This window comes from Struthio camelus, chromosome 12, assembly GCF_040807025.1.
Source record: "Struthio camelus isolate bStrCam1 chromosome 12, bStrCam1.hap1, whole genome shotgun sequence".
Classification (NCBI taxonomy): domain Eukaryota; kingdom Metazoa; phylum Chordata; class Aves; order Struthioniformes; family Struthionidae; genus Struthio; species Struthio camelus.
The window spans coordinates 5,070,252-5,096,650 of NC_090953.1; the positions used below are offsets into that span (position 1 = coordinate 5,070,252).

Below are 26,399 nucleotides of genomic sequence, written 5' to 3' on the forward strand. Positions count from 1 at the left end.
GGCAGGAGAGAATTGCTCATAAGAGCTTCCCTAAAGACAGAGCTTCCTCACCCACACAGTCACAGGGGTTACTCTCTGTAGGTGGTTGCCATTTTGCAACACCTTCCTGCAGCTCAGTCCTGTATCTGACGCACGCTACAGCCGCGTTCAGCGCTTTGTGCGGATTTCTTTTGTACCTACTGGTGTCTTGCTGCTTGCAGAGTAATTACCAGCTCTGCCCTTCCCAGCACTCATTGTAACGTTAAACCTTATTTTACTTGGCAGCTAGAGCTCACTTTTCAGGCAGCTGTGATAAAAAGACCCCTTAGCTGATGCAAATAAACATGCTTTTATTTTTAATTTGTGAATTAAAACAAACAGCTTGTGTTCCAGGCTGTGTAGTACACATCTATCTCAATAAAACCCCACTCAGAGCAAAGGAGACCTTCTGGCCTCTCTGATGCTCTCTGGGATGCCTGGTTTTACTCTTAATATTGAACATTGATAAGGATGGAAACAACCTTCAGAAGCTTCTCTGACTCCTTTTTGCTTACCCCCCTGGGAAATCTGAGGCCAGCTGCGCAGACTACCGTTTCCGCTGAAATAAAACAGTCTAGCAGGAGGTGAGAATTAAACCTAGAGCATAGGTTTAACCTATAAAGAACTGAAACTAAACCTGTGCACTAGACCTGACTAGTTTTGTCCATGGTCTTGTCCCTTACGGTGACTTACAGCAGACGTTTCAGAGGGTACTTTTGTAAAGACCACATTTTGGAACTATATTATAGCAACTGCAGTCAGCTCTTACCCCAAGAATAGAGAGTCTGAATGCCCAATTAATTTTTATCCTGGCCAGCCTAATTGCTGATGATGGTGGTCTTATTCCTAACAAACTTACAGTCACCGAAGCCCAGCACTGAAATACAAGTCTGTGATGACCTCGTCTAGCAGGGGTTACAGGCAACACACAGGTAACGACAGAGAGACTGATGAAGTGCTTGCAAGCCTGGCATCACAGGGCTGCGGCTCCACTCGCTGCTACAATAACAGGAGCAGCAGCAGATGGAGTAGGGTTGTTCAAACAGTGGAGCCGGTCCTTCCTTAGACATATGGCTCTAGCAACAGAGGAAAACAACTAGTGAGGAGGTTTGAGGACAGCAGTCCTGGAATACAGGGAACACATATGAAAAACAAATGCAAGGCTGAGAGTGGCTCCTGTATCTCTTGTTGTTCCTGGCACAGCAGTATGTTGGATATACAGGTTCTTTTTTGAGCAGAACAAAGTTTGAAATTTTCACTTATCAGGCGTTTCATTTAAACCGTATCCTGAAGACAGAGAAGACAGCCAAGAGGCTGCATCTTGCAGTCTCTAATGTGCTGCAGTTCTCTGCCACAAAATAAACCCGAAAAGGTGAAGATGCACTGTGTATGTACAAAGCTGCCAACCTAGATGTGCCCGCACATGCTGCTCTACTACAGAAAGATGCCAAGAGCAGAGCTTTTTGAGCTAAGAAGGCAGGCAGGCAGGCAATGAGAGAACTTCAAATTGTGAAACTAGGTTCCCTTAGCACATACGCAGCACATACTATATACACGTGTGGCGTATATAAATGATAAAGAATAGTAAAGGCACAGGACTTGGACTCAAGTTTACGATTCAGTTTATGTCCCTCCCACAGGCTTTATGTAAAGGTTTAGGAAGCACGGTGTGTATCCCTTCCTTTGGGCTGGGTTTTTACATTTATAAAAGAAAGATTGCAACTCTTCACCTGTTTTCTCTGGTTCAGTCCACTTGGATCGGTGTCTGTATCAATGAAGCAGTTCAGAGCATTCGCTTCTGCTAAGCTAAATATTGCCAGCAGCAGCACTGCAGAACGGTGAAGGGTTACAATTCTGATGATTGCTCTTTGATATCACATTGGATTACTGTGGCTGGGGGAAAAGAAGAGAAAAATCACGTTGACAATCCACAAGCTCAGGATATCGTTGTGTTCTGAAGCTGATCACTGCAACAGGGTGGATTACAAAGCTTTGGTGTGGAGTTTGGGGGGTATGAGGGCAAGGGTTTTCACTAGTCCCTCCAGCGGATGCTCTAACACAGCAGGACATTGTTTCCAGCACCTCTGCCCACCAGCATTTCCCAGCTCAGCCCATTGCTTGTGGGAGATTTGTGCAAGAAGCCAGTCTGCTATTCTAATGCAACTCAAAGCCAACTCCTTCAGCGGACAAAACTCAGTCAGAGCAAATTTCATATCTGCTTTCCCAAGGTCCCTTTTCTCAAACAAACAAACAAGAAGTTTGTTTTTATAGAGCTTGGGTTAAAAAGCAAGTCTTGGAAATGTACTGAGTGGAGCAATCCTCCAGCACCACCCAAAACTAGCCAGCAAATGAAAGCTCGCCAAGGCTGTTAATTTGGCAGCTGGGGGGAAACAAAACCTATTGCTACCATCTGCATAAAGGAAACAGAGGCAAAGAAAAACCCCGCTATGTGAGCAGAAGGAGAGGTTCAGAATAGCAAAGACAACAAAAACCATGAGACACACTTGTTAAACCCCCTCCCCTCCTTTTTTCTCCACCACTAAATGCTGCAGGACAATAATCAATCTATTTAACAGAAGCTTAAAACAAGACTCCCAGGACTGTCAGTTGTGCAGGTCTCTGTTTTCTTACAGATTCTGGCACATTAGGGCCCTCCCCCCTGGTAAATCTGTAAGACAACACAAATAGTTTGCATACTCTAAGCCCCACAGACGGTTTGGATCTAAAATACCTTGTGCAAGCTGCAGTGGTCATGAAACCCATCCTTTCATCCTTGGGATGCATCACTTTGCTACTGCTGTTTGTACTGCTCAGCTTGTGAACCAGAATAAACAAGCGAGCGTTCAAAAAAGAAAGGGAGTTTGAAAGGTGCTCGATCTAGTATGAGCCCTTTATTGAGGTAATCTTACGCCAAGGGCAACAGTGCCTATATAGTGTGTGCTGTCTGAAGAAGTCACTCAAAGTAATCTTCCTGCCATGGTGAGGGTTAATCTTCAATCGTCTCTATCTGTGGAGCTGGCCCCCACAGCTGCACCAAAATCTTGGGCTGGAAAACTGGCGAGAATACCTTGGTAGTGCACCAGGAGGCTCTGGGAATTTCATTACATTTTCCATTCACCCAGAGTGTCTCCGGAAGGCCATCTACGGAAGAGAACAGAACTAGCATGCTGCTGCCCAACCCTCTGGAGTTTCTCTTTTCACACCCACTGCCAAAGCATAAACACCCTTACCCTACGCCAGATCTTTATACCAGCAAAAAGCAAAATCCAGTTATATCAGATATAAACTCTTGCTGTAACCTCCACTGACGAGATAACAAGAGGGGCCAAGCCCTTCTTCCCAACTCCAGCAGTTTTGAGCGCTGATTCTCCCTTGCCTCAACCTTAAGTTACAAGAGGGAAGAAAAAAAGAAAAAAAAAAAAACCCTTCCAGTGCTGTCCACAGAGCAGCATGGCTGGCAACCTCCTTCGGAGACTGGGCAGCCACTCTGGTACATGTCGGGGCTTGTTGCTGCAGCCTGGAGGAGCTATTCCTGGACTGGCTTTCTCAGCTGACCCTTGCAATGGTGCTGTGGCAGTCCAGCCTGTGCATCACAGAATCCTCGCGTGAGCCCTGCAAGAAGCTGCAATTAGCAGAGCTGGCTGGGGTGAGGGGTAAGGAATTTATCAGCTCTATGGGTAATTTCAGAGAGGGCACATGCAAATACAACTCAGCTGGATTCACTCATCTCCTCATCAGAGCAGATGTGAGGATATCCAGTGACCTTGTTGAAAACAGACTCCCCTGGAGAGATTCAGAGGTTTGTACCAAAACCCAGAATTCTTCCGAAGAGCACTTTTCACTTGGTGACTGCAAAATTCTCCCTGCAAGCAAAGAATCCTTCTGCAGATAACAGTGCACCACCGGGGGCACAGAAGTCACCTCTGTGCTGAGAGGATACACTGAGCATTTCTCTAGGTGCCCCAAACAGGAGGGAAAGCTGTAAGACTCAGGAATGCTGACTCCGAAGTTTGATAGGGACCATTCCCTCCTCGCAGCAGGATATTTGTCACCTTTTCAGTATGTTCACATGACCTGTGGGAGTAAAGGGCAACCAGAGAGACATCCAGCCCCAGACATCTAAACATCACTTTGCACAGGGATCCAGGTTTGGTGCGGTGCTGTGCCCTACTTTATGCCGTGCTCCAGGAGAGGAGGGACACCGAACCCCAGGGACTCCCAGTGCATGACCAGTCACAGTAGTGAGTGCTGAGCGCAGGGATAGTTGTAGTGTAAGCAAAGCTCTCTCTGCAGCAGTGTCTAACTTCTGCTTAAAATTGAGCTTCTGTTTCAAGTCAGATTTTCCCCTGATGTGCCTCATCCTGCCCAGAGACTAAAATAGAGAAAGTGAGAAAACAGACCTTTATTACCAACTGCAGTCCCCACTGCCCAGCAACCAGGCTCTGCACTCCATGTTAGCCTTGCATAAAGAGAAAATAATAAAACCCAACAAGCCGCATTACCCACAAAATAAAACATAGACAGAATAACTTTCACACAGCTCAGGCAGCAATCACCATGTGTCTGCAAGCTGAGCAGGGGAGAGCTGCCCTCCTTGTCCTACAGACCCTTTCCAGCCTTTGCTGCTGCTCCGACTGAACGTGCTGCAGTGGTGCCGAGGCAGGAGGTGGGCAGACTGCGGTCCAGACGGTGTCATTAGGTAAGCGGGGGCTGCAGGCTGCAGTCTCCTGTCTGAACTGCTGAACAGGGTGATCCCTTTACAGGATTCCTGGGTTCTTACATTTGTGAATGGTTTCTTCTACTGGAAAAGAAAACAAAACACAGTGGATACAGTGATAACTGTAATGAAACCATCACAGCAGGGTTAATTTGCCAGCTTGTGTGCATATGTTGGTAGGGAACGTTGGAAGGACTGCAGCTTGCTACTGGCATTGCCTACCATAATTACCCTGAAGCAAATCATGGTTACACCCTGCTCCGTATACCGCTTTGAATTTCCATCAGATCCAAACACATCTCAGACAGATGAAGGGCCTGCTTCTGTCCCTGCTGATGTCTATAGCAAGACTTCAAGGGTCCAAAGTCCACATAGGACTGCTTATGTGAACTTGGTATTTAACAAACGATTTGGATGAGCCAAGGTAAACAGGCAAGGCAGACACCATGGAAAGCAAAGGAGCTGTTTTAGCTGAAATTACGAGGAGCACATTAGCCCTGAGGGAAAAGCGGAAGGAAAGAAATCTCTAGGTTTTATAAAAAGAGCTGGTCTCTATAAGGAGACACAAATATCTCCCCAGTCAACCAGAGATACTTACCCACATTCCTCCCACCCACCCTGGATTTCAACAAGGCAGGCCAAAAGCACCTTTAAGTGTCTCCCATCCCTTCTTACTCCCAACTTCCCTCCGGCCTGCAGCAGCCTGGGGACCATGCACATCCTCAGGGCAGCGCTGCAGACCCTCACTCCATAGAAAAGCCCCAGTGGCCCTGCACATGCTTGCATCAGTGCACTAGGGAAGCAGGAGAAAAACGCTGCTGCCTGCAGCTGCAGCAGCCGCCCAGGAGGAGCAGCATTGCCCCTCACTTGGTGTGTGCCAGGGACAGACTGGCACCCATTGCTGGGCAGCCCCCGGGACACTGGAGCCCGAGAGTCTGTGCTCCGAGGCACATGCTCAACTTCTGGCATATAACGCAGCAATACAATCTCCCTCGTTTCCACGTGGGGCATCCCCTTTCTGCCTCCTACGCTGCCCAGCATGGGCACAAGCTTATCCCGCTTGCTGTGGGCTGCTAGTTGGCCAAGTGGACTCCTCTAACGTGAAATTTATATGTAGGTTGTGGGATGCTAAGAGGACATCACCACCCAGCCTGCCTAAGCTAGGTGGGATTTGTGGGAAGAACGCCTTCTGCAGCTGCAGCAATGAGAGGCTACAGTCCAGCCCGGCATTAACACCCCCACTCCCCCAAAACAGGCAGCGAGAATCCAGCTAGGAACGCGAAAGCCCGCAAGGATCTTCCCACAAACAGGCCAGCCTCCTGGAAGAGGGAGTAGGCACCAGAAAAACACACAAACACAAGCTCTCACCCTGCCACAAAGAGCTTCTGTTTCCCGACACGCTGTAACAGAGGGAGGGCGACGGGAGAGAGAAAAGGAGCAGTCTCCGGCCACGTGGCAGGTCAAACCACCGCCCAGTTTGTTGGCATCCTTTAAAGTTTAGCTGTGCTCTGAGCCAGCAGTGAATCATCCCTGGCAGGTAAGAATGATGTTAATTTATGACATGCCAAGTGCAAGCAGATCTTTTGGTGGTAGTCCAGCAGTTTCAGCCTTCTTAACACACGGCATTGGCTCAGGTTACAGCTGCACGCATTCAACACCGGCAAGTGGCACTTTAAACAATGACAAACTTTGGAACAATCGCTCCCTGCGTGCGGCTGGGGCCGGCACGCGGCTGGGCGGCAGAAAGAAGGTCGGGAGGCTAACCTGCTTGTCTGGGAGAGCAGCAGGTGGGCTGCTGCAGGGGCTTTAAACTGTCTGAAGGACACAGTCAGGGATCATTTTAACCCATTAAGCTGCTTAAGCCTTGCCTTACACTGATTTGAACTTCAAGAGAGCATTAAATCTTAAAGAGCTTAGTCATCCATCTTCGGGAAAGCTCTCCGCTGCGCATAGGCACTCACCGTGCCCGTGCCGCACTATGGAAGCGTGCAGCCTGCCTCTAAAAGCAGATAGAGTGAGCGCGAGACCCCTCTGGCAGCTGAAAAGCAGTAAGCTTTACATTATAACATTGCACAAAGGCAGCAAGTCATATGGGGAAACAGGCGATGGGAGCGTGCGCTCCAACGGGGAACACAACACCGTCCCCACTGTGCAGCTCGACAGGCTGAGGACACTGTGCTCTTCAGAGACGGAGCAGGGGGACAGGGCAGAGGAAAACACCTACTCACCAGTTCCTCCCTTGCCAGCCACACCAGGGAGAGAAGAAAACGTGTCGCTGAGCCCCTGATGCTGCCTTGGATTGTGCCTAGGGAACTCAAGCCACGTCCAGGGAAGAGGGCTGCAGCACCTCTGAATGCAGCTTCTTACCCTCACACTTGGGCAAAGTTGGTCCAAAGCACTCCAGCCAGTTGTGTTTTCATCAGAAAATATGACCATTGAGATAGAAAAGACATTGGTCACTGCAGAAGACTTAAATATTCCATCCAAGCCATGCGTCAAAGCTGTATTTCTGAATTTGAGACATTAATTCATAATAAAATTTTTGAAGCATCAAATGATAGATGTTTCAAAGTAAAACAGTAGAACATGATCCGACACACAACATTTTCCAAAGCTGTGTTTCCAAATCAAATATTTTCAGAATTTTTAGATTCTTCTACTCAAAAAGTCTTATTCTTGCAAGTAAAATTTTTATTTTCCAACCAGATACTTACCAAAGCAAAGAATTTTAAACAATAAACCAGGTTGCGCTAAATGAATATAAGGATTTGGCTACACACAAGATCTGATCCAGAAGAGAGAAGGGTATATATTTATAAAGAAATAGCTGACTCCGATTTAAACTCCAGGTGTGTGTATATACTTACTACCAAGTGAAATTAAAGGAATTAAATTCATTCAGAACAAGACACTTATTCTAGAATAAGAGCATCCACACATGATATTAATCAAGAATAGCTAAAGCCACAGTTAAGGTCTCAGGCTACGGACTGTAACTGAAACTGCATATATTCATTCTCCCTCTTGCTGTTTCTTGCTACATAACACACCTGCTTCCCCTGGATAAACGTTCCTGAGTTAGCTAGTGAGTAAAGTACTAGTGCCTGCATGTCTCGAACACCTCATGATAATACTTCAATGAGACAGACTGGAATCAATACTTTTGATCTTTGCAGCTTGAGGCCACAGTTGGGCAGGGAAGTAACACAGCACATTGCACGTCAAGGGAGGGAGGGGCATCGGTGCGGGGCTGCCCCAGAAAGAAATTTCTACCTAATAGGTATCAGTTCCTACACCATCTAAGCCTCCTTGAGGAAGGAAGAAAAAGGAGATATTCAGGAAGGATTTTCAGTTCAAAACCCAAGCTTCTCCCCAGTATCCTTACAGGAATCAGACATAAAAAGAGTATGGCTGCAGTTTCATAGAGCTACTGGAGAACGCTGAGCTGCCAGGTTTGACAGTGGAAGCTTTAGAGGCAGGGTTAGATACTGCTAAATCTAAAATTCCGATACAAGCACTGATTTAATATAAATTAATCCATCAATTTATGTCAAATTAGATATCCTCTGTTCATCTGCAGCTGGAACAGACTGCATGTTTGTGACTTAGATAACTTTACAGAAATGTGATTATGGATCTCACCTGATGAAACTTCTGTCACAGTGTTCAGATAACACACATTAGTGAACATGGGACCACAGCCAGAGTTTGTGTACCGACTGTAACCGAACATTGTTCTTAATGAGGGCTGAGAAAGAAAAGAAAAACTGTTGTTTTAGACTACACAGGAAGAGAAACAAAAGCAGGCGTTAATGAACTGTAAGGGTAATAAGCACACCAGTAGAAGTATGAAATCAGTATTTAATTCCTAATCCTCCACAGCTGTAAGATACAAACTAACTCCTTATTGTGGCAGTTACTGCATTCTTAAAAAAACAAAGATACCGAGCAGTAGGGTGAATACATGCAAAAATTAGTCCTCCTTATTTTTAGTCTCGAAAAAAAAAAAAAAAAACAACAACACACAGTATAAATCAGAAAATCTAATTGTATCTGATTACAGATAAGGGATGTGGGGTTCTCCACTGCCTAGACTACTCACTTTTCGTCTTACTTTCAAAGGAGCACTTACCTAGAATTCATATGGGAGACCTTGCCAGCCCTCTTTGAAGTTAGGCTTTCTGAAGAAAGTTAAGCTGTTTTTCCTGGTAATTCTTCTCTTCATGTATCGTCTACATTGATTCAGCTTTTTGCAAAATGAAATTAGAGAGCCAGCAGAGTCGGGACAAAAGCAAAGGCAGCCAAATTCAAGTCCATGCTCAGACTGTCTCGAAACTTCAGTGCCAGCAAAGCAATCGCAATTATCAGAAACTGACCCAAGAATATTCAGCTTGAATCTTCTAATTACTTTAACAATAAAAATCAATGGTTCGAACTCTAAAGCACAATGAAAACATACTAAGATTAATAGCTACAAGGGCAGAATTACAAGAGCCAGAAAGTGAATCAACAGAACCAGAATGGGGCATGTTTGCTACGACCATTAGTTAATACTTGCCCCCAGAAAAAAATAGTGGTTATATTTTTAAATATATTTTTCATAAGATCCATGCAATGTCCACAGTATCTTCAGATCATTTCTCAAATTTATCAAGATTATGTTGAATTCTAATCTTGTCCTGGCAATGTAATTGCAGTTGCACCCGGCTTAGTGTCACCTGCAAATTTAATAAATAAATGCACTTAATTCCTTCACTGATGTTGTAAATGAAAAAGCTCAGAAGCTCCAAAATCAGGGCAGAATCCCATCAAGCTCCACCAGCTCGACCCTTCCAGTTGGAAGCAAGGAACTGAAGGCTGCTTTCCAGCCAGCTCTACACATCCCTCCCAGTTTCATCTGGGCTACTTTATGTTACTGAATTGGCAGTTTTTGATTATTGAACCAAAAAAAAAAAAATCCCAGAAAAATTCAAAACCAAAATATATCCCTCGGATCATACTTTCCAACACCAACCTGCTTCCAAAATTGTGGAAAGGGCAGTCTCCAAGCGTTCAGAATACCTAGCAGTACACAGCTAAGTATGAACACAGCAAAAGGGGGCAAGCAGAAATAAATTATTCCTAAACATCCTATAAACAACACTTTGTGCCAGAGATGCACCCATTTGTTACTTCAGTGGTGGTAAGACTAGCACTGATTTTCCAGGCTTTATGTGAAAAAGATTGTGCTGTAGTTGTTTCTCATTCTTAAACAAAATATTTAGCTTTCCAGTGGACCTTAACGGCACCAGTTATAGAAAATTCATAGTACTAGATCAATACTAGCAGAGTATTGCATTTTATATTGTAAGAAAATTTTCTCAACTGATCTGAAAACATATTAAACCAGGTAATAGCTTCACGAAGTTCACAGAAAATGACACCAGAACGCTTTAAAGGCACTGGCCCTCATACAGTGATCACAGTCACATACAGAAACAGAACAGCCATCCACAACCGACAGGTTTCATTGCCAGAAAGAGCCACTCGACATTTACATTCCTCATGAATGTACAAAATATCATCAGGACACCTGAGAAAGCAGACCTTGATTGCCACCTGAAAGACATCAGAAAGTTAAATCACTTCACCATCTCCAATAACAAAACTGCTTCCATTCTCGAGACTCAAGATCTCTCACAAATGCATCAAGGTGTTTTGCCTGGGAGTGGGAGATGTCTGAAGAACATAATGGGTGTTGAAAGTACATGCTAGAGGGTTTTTATTAATTAAAACATCAAAAGATAAAGACGGAACCTATTCAGTTGGTCAACTCTTGCTGACTTGTTGAAGTAGCAGACATAAATCTGATAGTTATAAATGGCTACCCCTAAAGAGACCCCTGAGCTGCTTCTATGGAAGGAACATGGGCAGGACGCTTCAGTGCAGAAGAGAGAAGGCTCTCCTGTAACGTTATGCGAACACCAAAGCTGGGGGACACAGACGCTGTGGTTCACTTTGGCTCTCAAGCTCCCAAACTGAGGCCATCACACAGAACAGCCCTAAATCTTGACTTAGAAAAGTCACAAAACAGCCAGTGACTTTTTAAGTGAGATCCTCAGCTCTTCTCATTTCCTGTATACAACAGCATTATTCAGCCGCTGAAGTTTCCTCTTAGCTTGCCTTTATGCCAACTACTTTCAATTGCAAAGGAAAAGGATGTTAAGTTCTCCCATTTGTTTTTAATTCATAAGGGATGTACCAGTGCTTGATAAGAGTTAAAAGGTTAAGGGTTGTTCCCCCCGCCCCCCCCCCCCCAATTCTCACTTAAGGAACTTGCATCATCCTCCTGCCACCACACAAATAGAAGAGCTCACCTACATTGCAAGGGTGTACAAAAATATATGCTGTCATTCTGTCATTTTTAAAACAATACAAAGACAAATCACTATAAACTTACTAGCAAAAAAGGATGAAGAAAGTCTGAAGGGTCTCTAATCCCTAAAAGACATCAGTTACAACTGATGTTCAGAGTCACCTTGACCAACATAGGTTTCATTTAAGAATAGATAGGCTAGTACTCTCCTAATACATGTACAATAATTCAGAGAATTTTGAACTTCAACAACTCATCAGAAGAGATGCAGAGTAGCAGCCTTGACTGAAGAAAACTCTGCACAACAAAGAGTAAAGTAACTGGAAAAACAGATGCTTAATTTCTGCTTATTCTTGGCAACCTTGTCCCAGTGGTACCTGTTAGATGGGGGGCGAAAAAGGCTCCTAAAAGCTGCTCATGGAACAATGTATGACCCACAGCCACATCTATGGACTACTAGGGTGGCACATAATACAGCCCTACTGAAAAAAATTTTTTTTTGATCAATCCATAGAAAGGTCTGAAGTAATGTTTCCATATGGGTTTTGTTCATATTATGCAATATCTGGCAAACTACATAACCTGTCTGAGACAAAGCGATTAAGCAAATTGAAGCGGTGTTTTGAACCTAGTGAAAGTACTTTGAAAAGTCGCCCTTCCCCCCACCTCTTCAGCATTGGGACAGGAGATTTGTTAACTAATTATTATGCAAAAGACCTGGAATAAAAATTATACGCTACATGCTACCATAGTTTAATAGCCCCAGGAGCAGAGGTTTAGTCAACTTCAATGGACTGTAACTGTATGCAAAAATATAGTTTATTAACAACATACAATAAATTGCACTACTAACTTTAAATAAAACTTCTAGCAGGCTCACTTTCACACTAGTTGACATTTGGTTAATACAGAGCTAAAAGCAATACATATATGCTTTCAACAGACACAAAATGAACTCAGTTGTAATCCAAGCTCAAGTTGTAATCCAAAGAAGGGCACATGTAGCAAAAACAATGGAGACTTCACACGAACCTTGCCATTTCTTCCCACCAGACCTTTGGTCTCTTACAAAATAGGTCTGTAATACAAAAAGTAATAAAAATTCTGGATTCAATTTACTCAGCCTCTTCCATCACAAATTAACTCTAATAATTTTGCAATAACGTGAGTAGCATTAAGAGGGCAGTAAGAGGCAAAGATAATTACATCTTGGAATTACATAAGTTCAGCTGCAGATAGAAAGGTTGCCTAACAACAGGCATGGACTTCAGTCTCATTGTCCCAACTTTTGCAAGAAATACAATGACGGTAAAACACATTCTTCTCTCTCATCAGTTAAGACTCGATCCAGCTTCCACTGACATTGAGGCGAAGGTTCTTCTGTTACCAGTGGTACTTTGATGGGGCCTCAGTGGCCTTCCAAAAAAAACAAAACAACAACAACAAAAAAAAACCCACAAACCTTCTCCAGTGAAGGTGTTGAAGATTTGTCACTCTCCAATCTTGAACTTGGCTGTGGTGTCAGTAAAACCTGACAAACTGTTACCACACAGGGGATTACAACAGTCTTGTCCTCCATTCTTGCCAGAAAAAGGGATTCAGCAGAATTTGATACATAAGAATTGCAGCCAACTTGGCAATAAACAGCTCCACTCTGCTCAGTATAAGATCTTGACCTCATCACAGTGAAGAAAACAGGAGGTTTACAATGAACTTCAATAAAAGCCCAATTGAAATATCAGGCCAAAACAGAAAAATACTCACTTCTTGATATTAGAACTTGTTCTTTGCACAGGAAATGACATTTGTATTTCTGATCCTCTATGGTGGGAGTAGCAGGAAGGTTCCAAAGTACAATATTCCAAATGTAACAATGTCCAGCATAAAACTCCTCAACTTGAATTTTTAAACAAAGCTAGAGATTCCTCCATTTCCTTCATGGTAAAACAAAAAGTTATCTCTGTAAGCACAACCCAGTAGGGCCTCAATATTAATGAGGGGCCTGTTATCACAACAAACAAAAACTATGCCTGTGCTCCCTAATTGCATTAGGAGTTAATCTTTACTTAGAAACATTTTATAGGAATATCGATGGGTTAAAAACCTTTATAACCTGCCTTTCTTCTTCTGCACCTCTCCTCTTATAATTTCTAGTAAAATTCAGAAACTTCCCCCACTCCTACCCTAAGCAAAGGGTTCAGACCTATTTTTATGATACAAAAATCCTTAAAAATGGTCATTTTTTATACTGCTAGAACCAGGTGCTGTGAAACTCAAGGAGAAATTGGTCAGGTCTATTCATTTTGAGATCAACAAGAGCAATCAAACTTACTTAGAAGTAAATGCATCAAACAGAAGTCACAAAGTATGTGAACTTGCACTGAAAAAACTAGTGACACAGCTCAGTAAGCAACAAGCTCCCTCCCCTCTGTGCAACTTGCATAGCTGGCTCCTCATGCTAGCTAATATGAAATACTGTTACAGTAGAACAACAACATTAGAAAAATTTGGACAAGTGAGAAGGGAGTTATTTTAATCTAGAACAATACCACCCAAAGATACAGATGAATACAAACGCTGTTTGTATCAAAAACAGAGACATGAATTTAAGCTACATTTTCAGTCTATACATTGGCTTTCCTCTTCCTTCTTAAAAAAAAAAAAAGTATGACATTTCAGCTTCAATTGCATGCTTAAGTCATTTATTCATTGTACATTCCATTCTTGAAATATCATCTATCAAAATGTTAGTTAAGATTCATCCTGCTTATAGAACAAATCAGAATTTCTTCTGCTGAACTGCACTTGCAGACAATGAAGACACTGATATGAAGCCAATAAAAAAATAATTAGATTGTGGGGAAAAAAATAAAAATCAAGCCCCGTTCTTATTGTTTGATTCTTAATAAAACAAAAGCCAATACCTTCTAGTGACCAAAAGTTTAGCTCCAAAATACCATTCACAGACTGAATTCAGAAATATAGACTTTGTTTTAAACAAAGTCTATAAGTTGCTAAAGATAAAAAGACGAAAAATAAACTTCCAACAAAACACCTCCCCCAAAGGATACAGAGGAAACCAGAATAAAAATGATACTGAAAATTCCTGATCAGAGTATTGCACCAATAATTAATACATCTAATATGACAATAGTTTTCTATCAGAAATATTTTGCAGGATTATTTTCTTCAATATTTTACCTAAGGGAAGGACTAGTGTATGGAATCAGGTGCCATTTTAAAATTGGTGTGTTTCATTTTTTTTTTTTTTTTCTCCTCTTTACCAATACACACCTTTTAAAAGCGCGAGGTCAATTCACAATAGCTCTATTCTAAAAGCTAAAAACATGACGGTAGGGCAAATTAAACCGCTTAACGACGTCTGCATGTGCCATCCATTAAAACATTGGATTCTGTAGTACACTTGCACATTTCTGATCTAGGCATATACTGAAAATGGGCAATTTATACCTCAAATGTGCAGCACTGCAGAAAAAGCAAACAACTGAAGATTCATACTGCAGCTTCTATGGTAATCCCCACTTGGTAGGGAGGCCTGTTGGGGATACCAAAATTGAAACCAATTAGTGAAATGACAAGAAAGTAGGAAATCCAGTAGTACAGAGTCTACTTGGACATGGCTCTTTTCCCCTACTGCAGAGCAGATTTATTAAATTGAATTTATTTTAGAAAGTTTCACAACTCTTAAAAAGTAGATGATAGTTGCATTCCTGAAGGATTAAGCTCTACATTTCTTAATGCTAATTCAACTCTCTGAAACCAGCCCAGTAAAACCAGCACAGCTTTTACAAGTAACATGCACAACCTAAAAATTCCACCCTCAAAAACTGCCTTTTTGGTACTCTTTTAAGCCCTTAAGATACTCTATTTACTGAAGAGATGCCAGGAAGCTTGCAGCAGGAACAAATGCTTCTTTGGCAAAAGGAAAACATTTTAATACCTTCTTCCTTCAAAGTATGTGCACCTCACCACAACATATGCTAATATACTACCAAATAAGCCTCTTTATCTTGCCATTTATATAACAAACCGTTTCATTCATATCTATTTCAGCATGTAACTAACTACTGCACAGAGCAGAACATTGTGTCAAATCAACACCTGGTTTATACCTAAAAAGAAATCACGAACACATTGTATTAAAATTTATATATTCTAAAACAAGCCAAGAGAGGCTGACTTTATGTAAGTTGTTTCAATGTAAAATGAAAAATTTAAGTCGTGCAGACATTTTGGGCCTTTTTTCCATCCTCTGTCCTTTATTTAAAATGAACATGATCAAACAAAAATGATTCCCACGAAGACGATAATGAGTTTTGTGCTAAATCTGGTACTAACATGCTACAACAAATGTTACAGCCCTTTTGTGAAGGTATCTATGTCTGCATATATGCCTATGCATGGACATACACATACTTTCCTCCCTTTTCCAGCTTTCTCTGAGGTTAGAGCACTCAATGGAGCCTCTTTCGGAAATCGGCCAAATGCTGAACCAAGAAAAAGACGAAGACCAGCTCTTTGGCTCTTTGCAGGTCTACAGTCTGCACTTATCAAAATAATAAATATAGATAAATATTTATCATCATATTACTATTTTTTTCAAATGAAATTTGTATTTAAAGTCGTCTTCTTCCTGAAGAACTCCTAAGGAAGAGGGAAAGTGTTTCCTAAAAAGCCCACGATTAAAATAAAGAAAATGCATCCCCAAACATGCTGGGGCAAGACCACTTAGTGTAGACATCAGTTTTGGCCTTCTTTACCAAAATGGGTTCTTTAGTTTCTGCATATAGCCTCATTACTCCAGGGAAATCAGTGAGGCTTGCAACGGTATCACAAATAAAAACCTGCTTTGAATACACAGATTTAAATATCAGTTAGCTATCAAAGACTCAGTCTACAACTAGGATAACTGTATTGGGAAAACTATTATGACAAGTGGGGGAAAATAAAGCTAAGTTCTATGGGAGAGTCGCTGCGATCCTTCAAAGGTTTCTCTCGGCTTAGATCTACATACCGGCATCCCGCTGCAGGGTGAAGAGGATGGGGGAGGGGGGGGGAATAATTGAAAACTGGCTTGTCAGAAACGGATTTTTTTTTTTTTAATTATAGATCAACTGAACACTGTTAGAAGTGGCCTCACTTGAAAACTGCCACACTTGAAAAATACTGGAAGTCCTGGAGATAGGACTCGTGAATTTGTTTGGTTTGTATGCTGCCTTGGAGGAGAGAGACGTTAATACTTGCAAAAGCCCAGTATTTACACTTCCGAAAAGTTTCTGCAGTTCATCCAAGTTTGATAGGGCAGGATTGAAGTGCCTCTCAGAGTTCCCGAATGGGCACTTGGGCTGCTTTGGCACACACACACGCACACAGTATTCCAGTACCAAGGGGCTACGCAGTCTAATGCAGCTTTAAGCTGGCAGCACTCCTGAGCAGTTATAAGTGTTTATCAACTCAGTAGGTCAAAAGTCTGTAGACACTGGGTGGAGCAGCAGTATGCCACAAAACTAACAGTTGTCCTCCTGCAGAGAAAAAAAAAAAGGGGAGGGGGAAACAGTTGTCAGTACAAGAGTAAAGCTACTGGCCCCATTCCACAACAGACAATACGATCATTTGTCAAAATTCAGGATTAGCCTATCTCAACACTTTAGCAAAAGAAGTTTTATTTGCCATATATGAGTGACTGATACAAACAGCAGGGAAACACTGCAGGGGTTCTCAAATCTTCCTGGTGTCTTTTGTATTCAGTTGAAAGCAAGAGCATGCAGTTTCTCTTTCTGCAGAGGGTGTGGCTGGGTGTTACAGCCAGTAGGTTTAACAGCTAAAATGAAAATAGCCGGATAATTCTTTGATTCAGCTTTGCTTGTGTGTTTCTTAAATTGTTGCTCACAGGCGCGAAATAACTCAAGTCCAGCGTCCTCCTTCAGTTCAGCTGAGTGAACAAGCGGGGCCCAATCTTCGGAAAGGCTCACCGACAGGCTGTGCTGTCACGGTGGGCCAGGTACAACAGCAGAGGAGTGGACATCAGAACATGATACTGGCCTTCCTGTGCTCCACTGTGACCGTCCCCAGCCTGGCAGGGACATAGACATCTGCTTAAAAAATTGTTAAAATCTGATTTTTACTAATGCAGAAATGACACTTCATCCAGTGCTAATGTCATGTGTGCTTTTTCACATACAGAAATTCAGTTCAACACTTAACCCTCCCTTCCTCTAAGAGGATACAGAATGTGATACAGAAATCCAGACAGAAGTTACTGGCAGGAATGTGGCATGTGCTAATCAGTACTGTTCAAATGTTCAGGATCCTTACCCTGTGTGTTTTCATGGTCACTCTAAGCTCTTTAGAACTGAAGCCCTGTCCTTCACATCTTTCCAAACCAGCTATCACACCTCTACAATTCCATATAATCTTACCACGTCAAGTGAAAGAGCTATAGAGATAAGGATGACAGGCTACCCTCTTTAGATCTCATTTTCTCTGGATTTGCATCAAATGTCAGCTACTCAAGATTATATTCATTGCTGCATCTTGTAAAACGCAGTACATTCTAGTCTAAGAAAGGAAATGATAATTTGCATAAGCTAATTAAGATACTTGTTTAAAAAAAAAAAGTGAAAACCAGGCAGAAATAAATATTTTCAGTCGACATACTTTAGAACGTTAATATGGTGTTCCTGCAGAAAAAACTTAAGGTACGTTTTTGTCAAGTCGTAATTTTAAAAATTCCTAAACAATTCAGGTGTGTATTGATATACCTGTCATCCCCTAATGTAAGCTTTAAAACGAGCAACGCTTAGAATTTAATTAGAAATCAGAGATTTCTGGGTTTCTGGGACTCTAGTGCAGACTCTCCCATGGTTGGATTATTCCAGATAATATAAGGATTTGGTGACCATTAAGTAACTTTCCATCACTTTCTTAAAAAATTTTATCACTCTAACGGAACCCAGAGCTTGAAAAGAAATTATTGATAGCATGATTGTAACATCTCATGCCATTCTCACTATAAAGATTAACGGGGGAGCAATTTTATTTGAACCAGCGTGAAATCCATTGAACTTAAACATCTGACTGAACTGTGTAATACAATGACAAGTTGAAGAACGCCATCTCAACAATCAAGAGAGCTTTTCTAACAAAGATAGCTTTTCCGAAATAGCATTTATGCACCCTTCCGGATGCTGCCCAGATTTGACATACCAAAGTTGTTTTCATTTCATAAAGTTGAATTGCTTATAAATCAGATACCTATTATGGCACAAACTCACAGCAAAATAGGTTGTGATTTAGCAATGGAAAATGATTAATGTTATCAATGAGAATCAACAATCACACTCTTTTTTGTAAACGTTCTCCTACTGAAAAGCAGCATCTCTTTACTGTTACTGAAAATAACTAGCAAATCAATGGATTTGAGCAGGACAAGAACTGTGCAGCATTCTTGAGCATTATATGAACCAACAATTCAGTTTCAGAAACACTATTTTTAAAAGCACCTTCCTTTCTGCTCCTCATCTTTAAGGAGATGCTGCCTAAGTAATGGTTTGACATGACTTCTCTAAAAAAAACCTGAACAACACATTTGTTTGTTTAATCTCAAGTGACTTTTCTTTATAGCAAACTAGATTTCAAACAGTACTGTACTTTTGTCTGAGTTATACAAGCTACGAATGGGGCAAAGTCTCCTTGTTGTTCAGTTTTAAGACCTTGTTTCATGGAGGGTTAAAGTAGTCTACGTTTCCTTCTACTTCCCCAGTACCTGTAGTGCTATTTTGGTGACATACCAATGCATTCTGTAAAGAGGACTCTCCTCCAAAAAAGAGGAAAATAAGGGAAGAATCTCAAAGCAAAACAATTAAAAACCCTCAGGAAATTCAAAAGAGGGATCCATGCTGGGAGGCAAGGAGATGATGTTGCTGCTGGCCACCTTTGCGCTCAGGATCAAGGAGATAGTAAGGACCTGCGTGGGCTGCTGTTTCACCTTCTTCGCTGGAACATACTGAATTTGCATCTAGTACTGTTGAGTGCACAACCAAAAATTAACACTCTCTCTTGCAGTTTCCTCTTGCAGTTTTCTTAAGCATCTTAAATTTCAAGCATGCGCCACTTCCTACATAGAATATGGTAATTTCTCTCTCCCCTACCCTTTCAAAAAGGGGAGAGGGCACAGGTAGCTGAGTGGTACCAGAGGAAAAAAAAATGAAGCACATAAGCAAAAAAATGACAAAAAAAATCCAATCCTACTGCCAATATTCGCTGATATTTACATAAGTAAATTTGAGCTCAGTTGTCAACAAACTTAGATCTAGAGTACAGAGTACTTTAGCACAGACCAGAAAACCTCTCCGAAAGGGTGTGGCTCTTCCCAGGGTGCTGAATCCTGGATTCTTCATAGATTAAGCCTAGACATTGAAGTAGAACCAAGTGAAATCTCTCCAATGATGTTTTCCCATTGCAGAATGCAGATTTGTTAATATTATGGCTCCTGTCAGGCCACAGTATCAGCTCAGATTAGTAGGGGCTAGAGAAAGAATCGCTGCAAAATGATCAGTGCTCACCTTTAAGATATTTTAAAGCTTTATCTGCAAGAGGGCAATACTCCCTTGAGTCTCTCCCCAGTTTTGAGTCCCTGCTATGACTATTCTACCAGGCAAGCCAGTAAGTCTGTGTAGGCTTGTACGCTTGACTAGAGAAGCCCGTAGACATGTTCACAACTGCTATGAGCATAAAAACTGAAATATTTAACATGTGTTTCTTAGCAAGCCACCTTTTTAAAATGCAGAATGTTTCAATGGCATATCTCAAATTGATTAGCATGGGAGGAAAGTATTTTAATTGCAAAATATTTCAATTAAACTCTGGCTTTAGAGCTTTTTTCTGTCTTTACCTTTAATCCTAGAACATTTTTGTTTGGTTGTGGCATTCTCCTCAAGTCTGGCTTGAGAGCATCAGGTGAAGTACTAGTGTTCGGTAACATATCCTGCCTGAGGCATAGAAGCACCACCCAGTTGCTGCACCACCCCAAATAGGTCAATGCCATCATATCAAAACCCTTCACTGTCAATCTGAAACAGGCAAGTGATGTAATTGTTGTTAAACAGTCTTATGGCAGTATGCTGGGTGCCTCGCAAATGAAAGATTTGTCTTTTACTGCAATTGTAGGAAAGGGGTTTTAGACCTGAAAGGTTGCTAGGCTAAACAAACAAACAAACAAACAAAAAAACCCACCCCAACCCCTAAGCATACACTTTGTTCCATAGAGGTGTTTTTCCTAAATGAAATCCCTGTGTAATTTCCTGTATAATTACCCTTGATGCAATCCTGCCATTGGAGTTTCCCTTAAGGGAAAGAGCTTTGGGTAGACAATGGTAAACATGGGCTGGCTGCAACGGTGGCAGTGTCCCAAGGGACAGTGCAGCAATTCCAAGAGGCTTTTGGGTAATGAGATTGGAGTCAGAAAGTTCAAATCTAGGGAAGAGAAGAAACAAGAAACTTGTAACAAAACAATTGCATGATAAAGTCAAACACAGTAAGTTTGATCCGTGAACAATTCAGAAAAATCAGCTTTAACTTTCTCAAGACTTTGTCAAAGAATAGCAAGCTAAAGCACATTATCCACAATTAAGTTGAAGCCCATGATCCTTTCACTGTATAAATTCAAAAATTTAAAGGTTAAAAAAACCTCGCAGGCATAAGATTAAGCAGGCCCAAATATCCAGCTGAAGATACCACTGATCAAGCAAAAAAAAAAAGGGGGGGGGGGGGAAGAAAACAGTAGCATGTCATATAGCATTCTTAAACATAAAGATACTGGACTTGAGCTGGAGAGTTGTTAATATCAGATATGGATAATCTAGACAAGTATTTAATAATTAATAACAATGCAAAATTCTAGAAAGGACATCAGTATTATTTTAGCAAAATATTTCAGCAATCAATCCAGCAGGAGAGCTAAGCTCACTAAAAAGCCCAAACTCCACCATCAGCAAAAAGGGATCTCTAATATTTAGAATTACTTGAAATACAATCCAGCCCAGCATAATCCTCATACGTCCAACCAAACAGCCCACTCAAAAAAAAAAAAAAAAAAAAAAAACATTCAAAGTCTTTTAAGCATGCCCCCATAGTTCAACAGATGCCATCATTTTTTACCAAAAGGGGCGCCGGGGTCATTTCATGGGAAGAAGCAATCATTTTTTCAGGCTTGACCCAAGTCACTTAGTATTTCATAAATTAAAATCAACATGCTAATCTCCATCTAAAAACAGAGACAGCCAAGACAGATGAATGAGTTCAGGTGCTGAGTAATCAAGATAAGATGCAGTACCTGATAAATCAGTTTTAAGATTTCACACTAGTTTCAACTTCCAAACACTATAAGGCTTAACCCCATGCGCAACGTCCCACAACCACCTCACTTTGAGATGACAGGTATGACGAACAGTACCGTTTGTGTTCAAAAGAAAAGGTCATATTCCCCGGCCAGGCAAAGACTGAGGAAAAGTAGGCTGGCCACTTCTTTCTTACTTATCAACAAAGACTAGACTTCTGCAAATCAGAATGAAACAGCATCCTTCACTGTATAATTTTGGTGCAGCTGATATCCTGATAATGAACAATTAAACTTCTCCCATCTACCCTCTGTAAGCAGAAATATCAGAAATACACAGCCCCTTAAACCAGTCAATTAATTCATTCTCTATATGAATTTATATAATCTCCAGAAAACAGTGTTGCTTTCTATGCACACAGGCTTGTATGCTTATCCCGCCCTTTAACATGAAGCTTCTTCCCTTCAGTATATTTGCTGCCAGGTGGTCACTGAGATTGTTAGCTCCTCCTTGTACACTTTTCCTGGCATGGCAATAGTTCAGCACTTAGGGTTTCCTAAGAGACCCCTTACTGTAACCCTCTGACCTTTTTACTGTAACTGTCCCCCCTTCTACCTTCTACTTTCACCTCTGAAACTGATAAAATTCCAAGATGCTGTGAATAGGAGAGAGTCACAATACACCAAAAGCTGACAGAATCTGAATCCGCAGGTTATTCTCAGATATCACTAACTCATGGGATAGCATGATGTATAACCAGATGAGCCAAGGGCCAGTTTACAACAAAGAATCTGAACTGGGGCAGAACTAAAACAGCTCAGCTGTCACACTGTACTGAAATGGCCAACGGCTGCTAACATTTCTTTTGCCTTATGTATAACAAGTCTGCCAGTTTAGGAGTGTGCTGCCTGGCAAGAAGCTGCATTGTTGGCTGATGCATCTAATCTTGCCTCAGGAACGGTATTTTTCATCTCCTATTTCCATTAAAGAGTTTTCTCCTGCAAAAAGCATCCTCCTTTATACAATCCTCAAGAAACCATTTGTAAGCACCACTCTAACTCAGAAATAGTCTTTGGATCTCTGTTTTTCATACTGGATATTTTTGTTTTAATACAGCATTTCAAACATAATTAAGTAAAACTTCTAAAACATTAATCTTCGCCCAGCTCTTTGAAGAGCTATTTGAAATGTTCCTATCATTTCAAAACGAGAAGTGGTTTTCTGGCAATTTAAAGAACGCAATAATTTCATACCTTTTAGAAGCCTGTAGTAGGTGGTATAGAGTGTCCTCATGGCCAGTTCTTGCAAAGGCAGCACATGATCTGTTTCTGTCCCTATTGATTTCACCTCTGCTGGCAGGAACACAGTTAACTGTCCCGATGAAAAAGAGAGCAGTTTCACCTCTGAAACCTGAATTGGAGAACCACAACTGGAAGGACACAAAACATTTAGAAAGCTGTTAGAAAATAATAAAAGTAACTTCATGGGAAAACCCAGATGACCAGCCCAAAGCACGCTTGATACTGTTCTTCAGTGCAGCACCTTCCAAGGACTCATGAAGAGTGTGATACATACTGACATGCATTCCCTATAGATCCCCAACCTCTGTGACATGCTAGTCATGGGTCACCTGGAGGTCTTTACTGACCAAGTAACATGCACAAGCTAGAGAAATAAGAACACAATCCCAAGGAGATCAATCAGGTCCTACTGAAAGCTGTCCTATGTCCCTTATTTTGCCTAAAAGCTGATCTCCTTTAGCCTCTGAATGCCACTATTACTAAGTATTTTACACAGGGGAGCAGTTTCATACCTAACAATTGGTTTCCTGTGTCTTCGATCAACTAGCTGAGAAGGATCATGGATTTGTCTACTACAACACCCCGGAAACTACAGCCACAAAAAATTAGCATTTAAATACCACTGGGTGAGTCTGTACTGTAACTTGCCCCATCCACAGAGTTCTCTTGGGGGGGGGGGGGGAACCAAAACAACAACAACAAACAGCCTAAGCTGTAATAAGAAGATAATCCGGTAAGTCTACTAGCATTGTCCTTCCCAAATCATAATGAGAAAAAGGAAGGTTATTTGGATCCAAGGAGAGAAACTTAGCCTGTAGTAAAAATAATAATTCTTTACGTGATCCCTGTTGCAATCTATCATACCAAAGAGACACGCAAAGGAAAATTCTACTAAGAAGTCAGGGAAGTCAACGGGGAATAGGAATTGTTTATGACAACTTAAATTTGAAGCCAAGAGCAACTTGTTAGGGCCAGTCCTAATAAATGAAACAGAAACACAAATTACTCAGCCTTCCCAGATATTGGACCTAAAACTGAGGTAACTATTAGATCGTATCGGATGTGAAAGAAATCTCATTGTATTTCTCTGATAACAAAGAATCTCATCTCTGATTAAAGAAAAAGCACCCCAGAGAAACAAGCAACAAAGAACAGCACCAAACAGCAAGTCAATAAGCCTCCTGTCAAATATTTAATACTTTCCCATAAACCACTAATGGGATTTAAAAAAAAAAAAAAAATCAGGATTTCAGAGATCTAATATTCCAACAATTCATTCTCCAGCAATCCTTTCCCAATGAATTAGCTATCAAATATTTTCAAGCTGATCAACCCCTCCCCTACCTAAACAGAAGGTTCTACAGTTGAAAGCTGGGCCATTTTGTGTGCCTGAAGAGTGAGGCTATTAATGTCCAATGGTCCTTCCCACAACACTGAACAACAAAGGAAGCAATCAAGATATCAAGAGAACAACCTAAAAGAGACAGATCCTTAAGTCAGGATATATATATATATATGTGTATATATATTTGTATGTGTGTGTATATGTGTGTGTGTGTGTGTGTGTATATATATACACACACACACACACACACACACACACACACACACATATCAGAGAAAGAATCTTGTCCTTTGAGTAGCGCTGGGTAAAAGAACAAAGACTTTACAAAAACAAATTTCATGGAGGTTAAAAACAAAAAAGGCAGGGCAAGGGAAGAGGGGAAGGATGATCTATCAAGCAGGAAAAATGGAGCTGCAGAAAACCCCTGGCAAATAAACCACAGGGGAGAGAGCTATGACCACCAATTGGCTCCCTTCAACAAGGCTGACAGATACCTAGCTGGAGACCATGAAATCCAATCTGCAAAAAGTACGATTCTGAGTGCTGATATCATCACCTCTTATGTAAAAGACTGTTTTTCAGTCAGTCTGACTGCAGGATTCCTAGACAGATATTCATTACTTACACAATGCCATTTATATTCTATTTTCAGAAATCTAGATTTGTTTGTAACAGCAACGTGTCAGAGTTTATTATCGAGTGGATGACCAGGAAGAGTACTAAACCCTGGATCTTCTGCCCTTTTGCTTGACCCATAACAGCCGTACACTGGCTACTAATGCTTACTTGGAAAGAACACAGAAATGCTTCAGATTACCAGTACTGTATGATTTTAACAATGTCACCCAGCACATCATCAAATTTTAGTTTCTTAATAAAATATATAGGAATATTTTTCCCATGTCAAAGATTTTCCTTAAAAATAGTCTAAGATATTTAAAGAGCGTTTCACAACATGAAGAGGAGTATCCATTTGGTACACAAATGCAAATACTACTTTGTTTACAAAAAAGTAAAATTATTGCATTTTTCAATTCCTTGTAATTATAAAAGTAATTTTTTTTTTTTAATATTACAGAAGGCTTTTCCAGAATTAATGTCATTGTAACACTTGGAACATTTTTGGTCTCTTCTATACTAGACTCATAGTATTCTCCATACAAGATACCACCAAGCAGTGTAAACGTAATCAGAGCGAAAAGAACTGGTAATGTTTTTATCATCCTCCATCCCTCCTTTTTAAGGCATTTTGTGAAATTCACTAATGGTTATAAAATCTATAATTAAAAACTAATCAAAGATTGAAGAAACTGAAATTTTACCAGACAATTAAGAAAAATTCAAATTGAAATAGAACTTAATGTGGAGAGGAGAAGAGTCTCATAACAAGTGATGCCACTTAAAATATCAGTGGAAAGATAAAAAGATTTTGGCTGAGAGTAAAACAAGGACTTCAAATATTATAAAAATTAAACAAGTGGTTATTTAAATTCACCTGAAATAAACAGGATTGTTGGACCAAACTTGTTGGAGCACTTCCTGTATTGCCACTATTTTTTTCAGTCAAATCAATACAGTTCTATTACCCTTAGGGTCAATTATCTATTATCATTAATGTCTTTCTTACAAGGGTACTCTCAGTTCTGGGGGAAAAAAAAAAAAAACACCTAAAAATTATTTTACTGAAAATCAAATCTGTAAAAGTTTGAGGCTGCACACATATCAGCAGAATTATAATACAACTGCAAGTATTAAATATCACACAACCAGCTATGTGACACAGGAATATTAAAAAAAACCCTTAAAATGTCAAGATTCAGTATCTCACACATTGCTGTAGAGCACAGGCTGTAAAGATGGAATTTATATTTAATGTAAGATCTGCTGAGAGCAAGCATAGCAGAAATTTATAATTAGATGGTAACGGGGACAATTCTCCTCTGATCAGTTTTACACCAGCAAGACTCCATTCATTTCAGCAGTGCTGATCCTAATTTATGCAAATGTCAGTGCAAAAAGAATTAAGCTAGTGTCCTAGACAGACCACTTTTTCCTCACATCCTAACCACAAACATGAGACAGCCTAGGATATTTTTAAAATACACACTTAAAAATATACCTGTCAATCCATAATTCCTAAAAAAGTTACTTATTTTAGTGGGTGCCAAGCCCTATAAAACGCTGATGCTGGGATGCAAAGTGAATGAAGGAGCTGCATGTGACATTCCAAGAAACGGCCCATAACTTACAGAAATGTTAGAACTTACAAACTAGTTAGATGCTGCCACACATAAAAGAGTTTTTG

General features: G+C 40.9%; 1 protein-coding gene and 1 long non-coding RNA gene across 3 annotated transcripts in view; both read right to left on the minus strand.

Annotated features, from left to right (window-relative positions):
* Positions 1-992: 992 nt before the first annotated feature.
* On the minus strand, positions 993-2,858 carry LOC138068939 (uncharacterized). The gene is made up of 3 exons (XR_011143807.1): positions 2,750-2,858; positions 1,749-1,911; positions 993-1,094 (listed from the first exon to the last, which is right to left on the minus strand). It is a non-coding gene; the product is annotated as an uncharacterized lncRNA (long non-coding RNA).
* Positions 2,859-14,244: 11,386 nt separating this feature from the next.
* Positions 14,245-26,399, minus strand: part of LRRC28 (leucine rich repeat containing 28) — a 53,617-nt gene continuing 41,462 nt past the window's right edge. The window contains exons 8-10 of one of the 2 annotated variants that reach the window (XM_068958209.1): positions 22,702-22,877; positions 20,426-20,585; positions 14,245-16,633 (exon numbers count right to left, since the gene is read on the minus strand). In XM_068958209.1, coding sequence (XP_068814310.1) covers positions 16,561-16,633; positions 20,426-20,585; positions 22,702-22,877 — 409 coding nt within the window. In that variant the 3' untranslated portion in view covers positions 14,245-16,560. The other variant, XM_068958208.1, reaches the window with a different exon arrangement.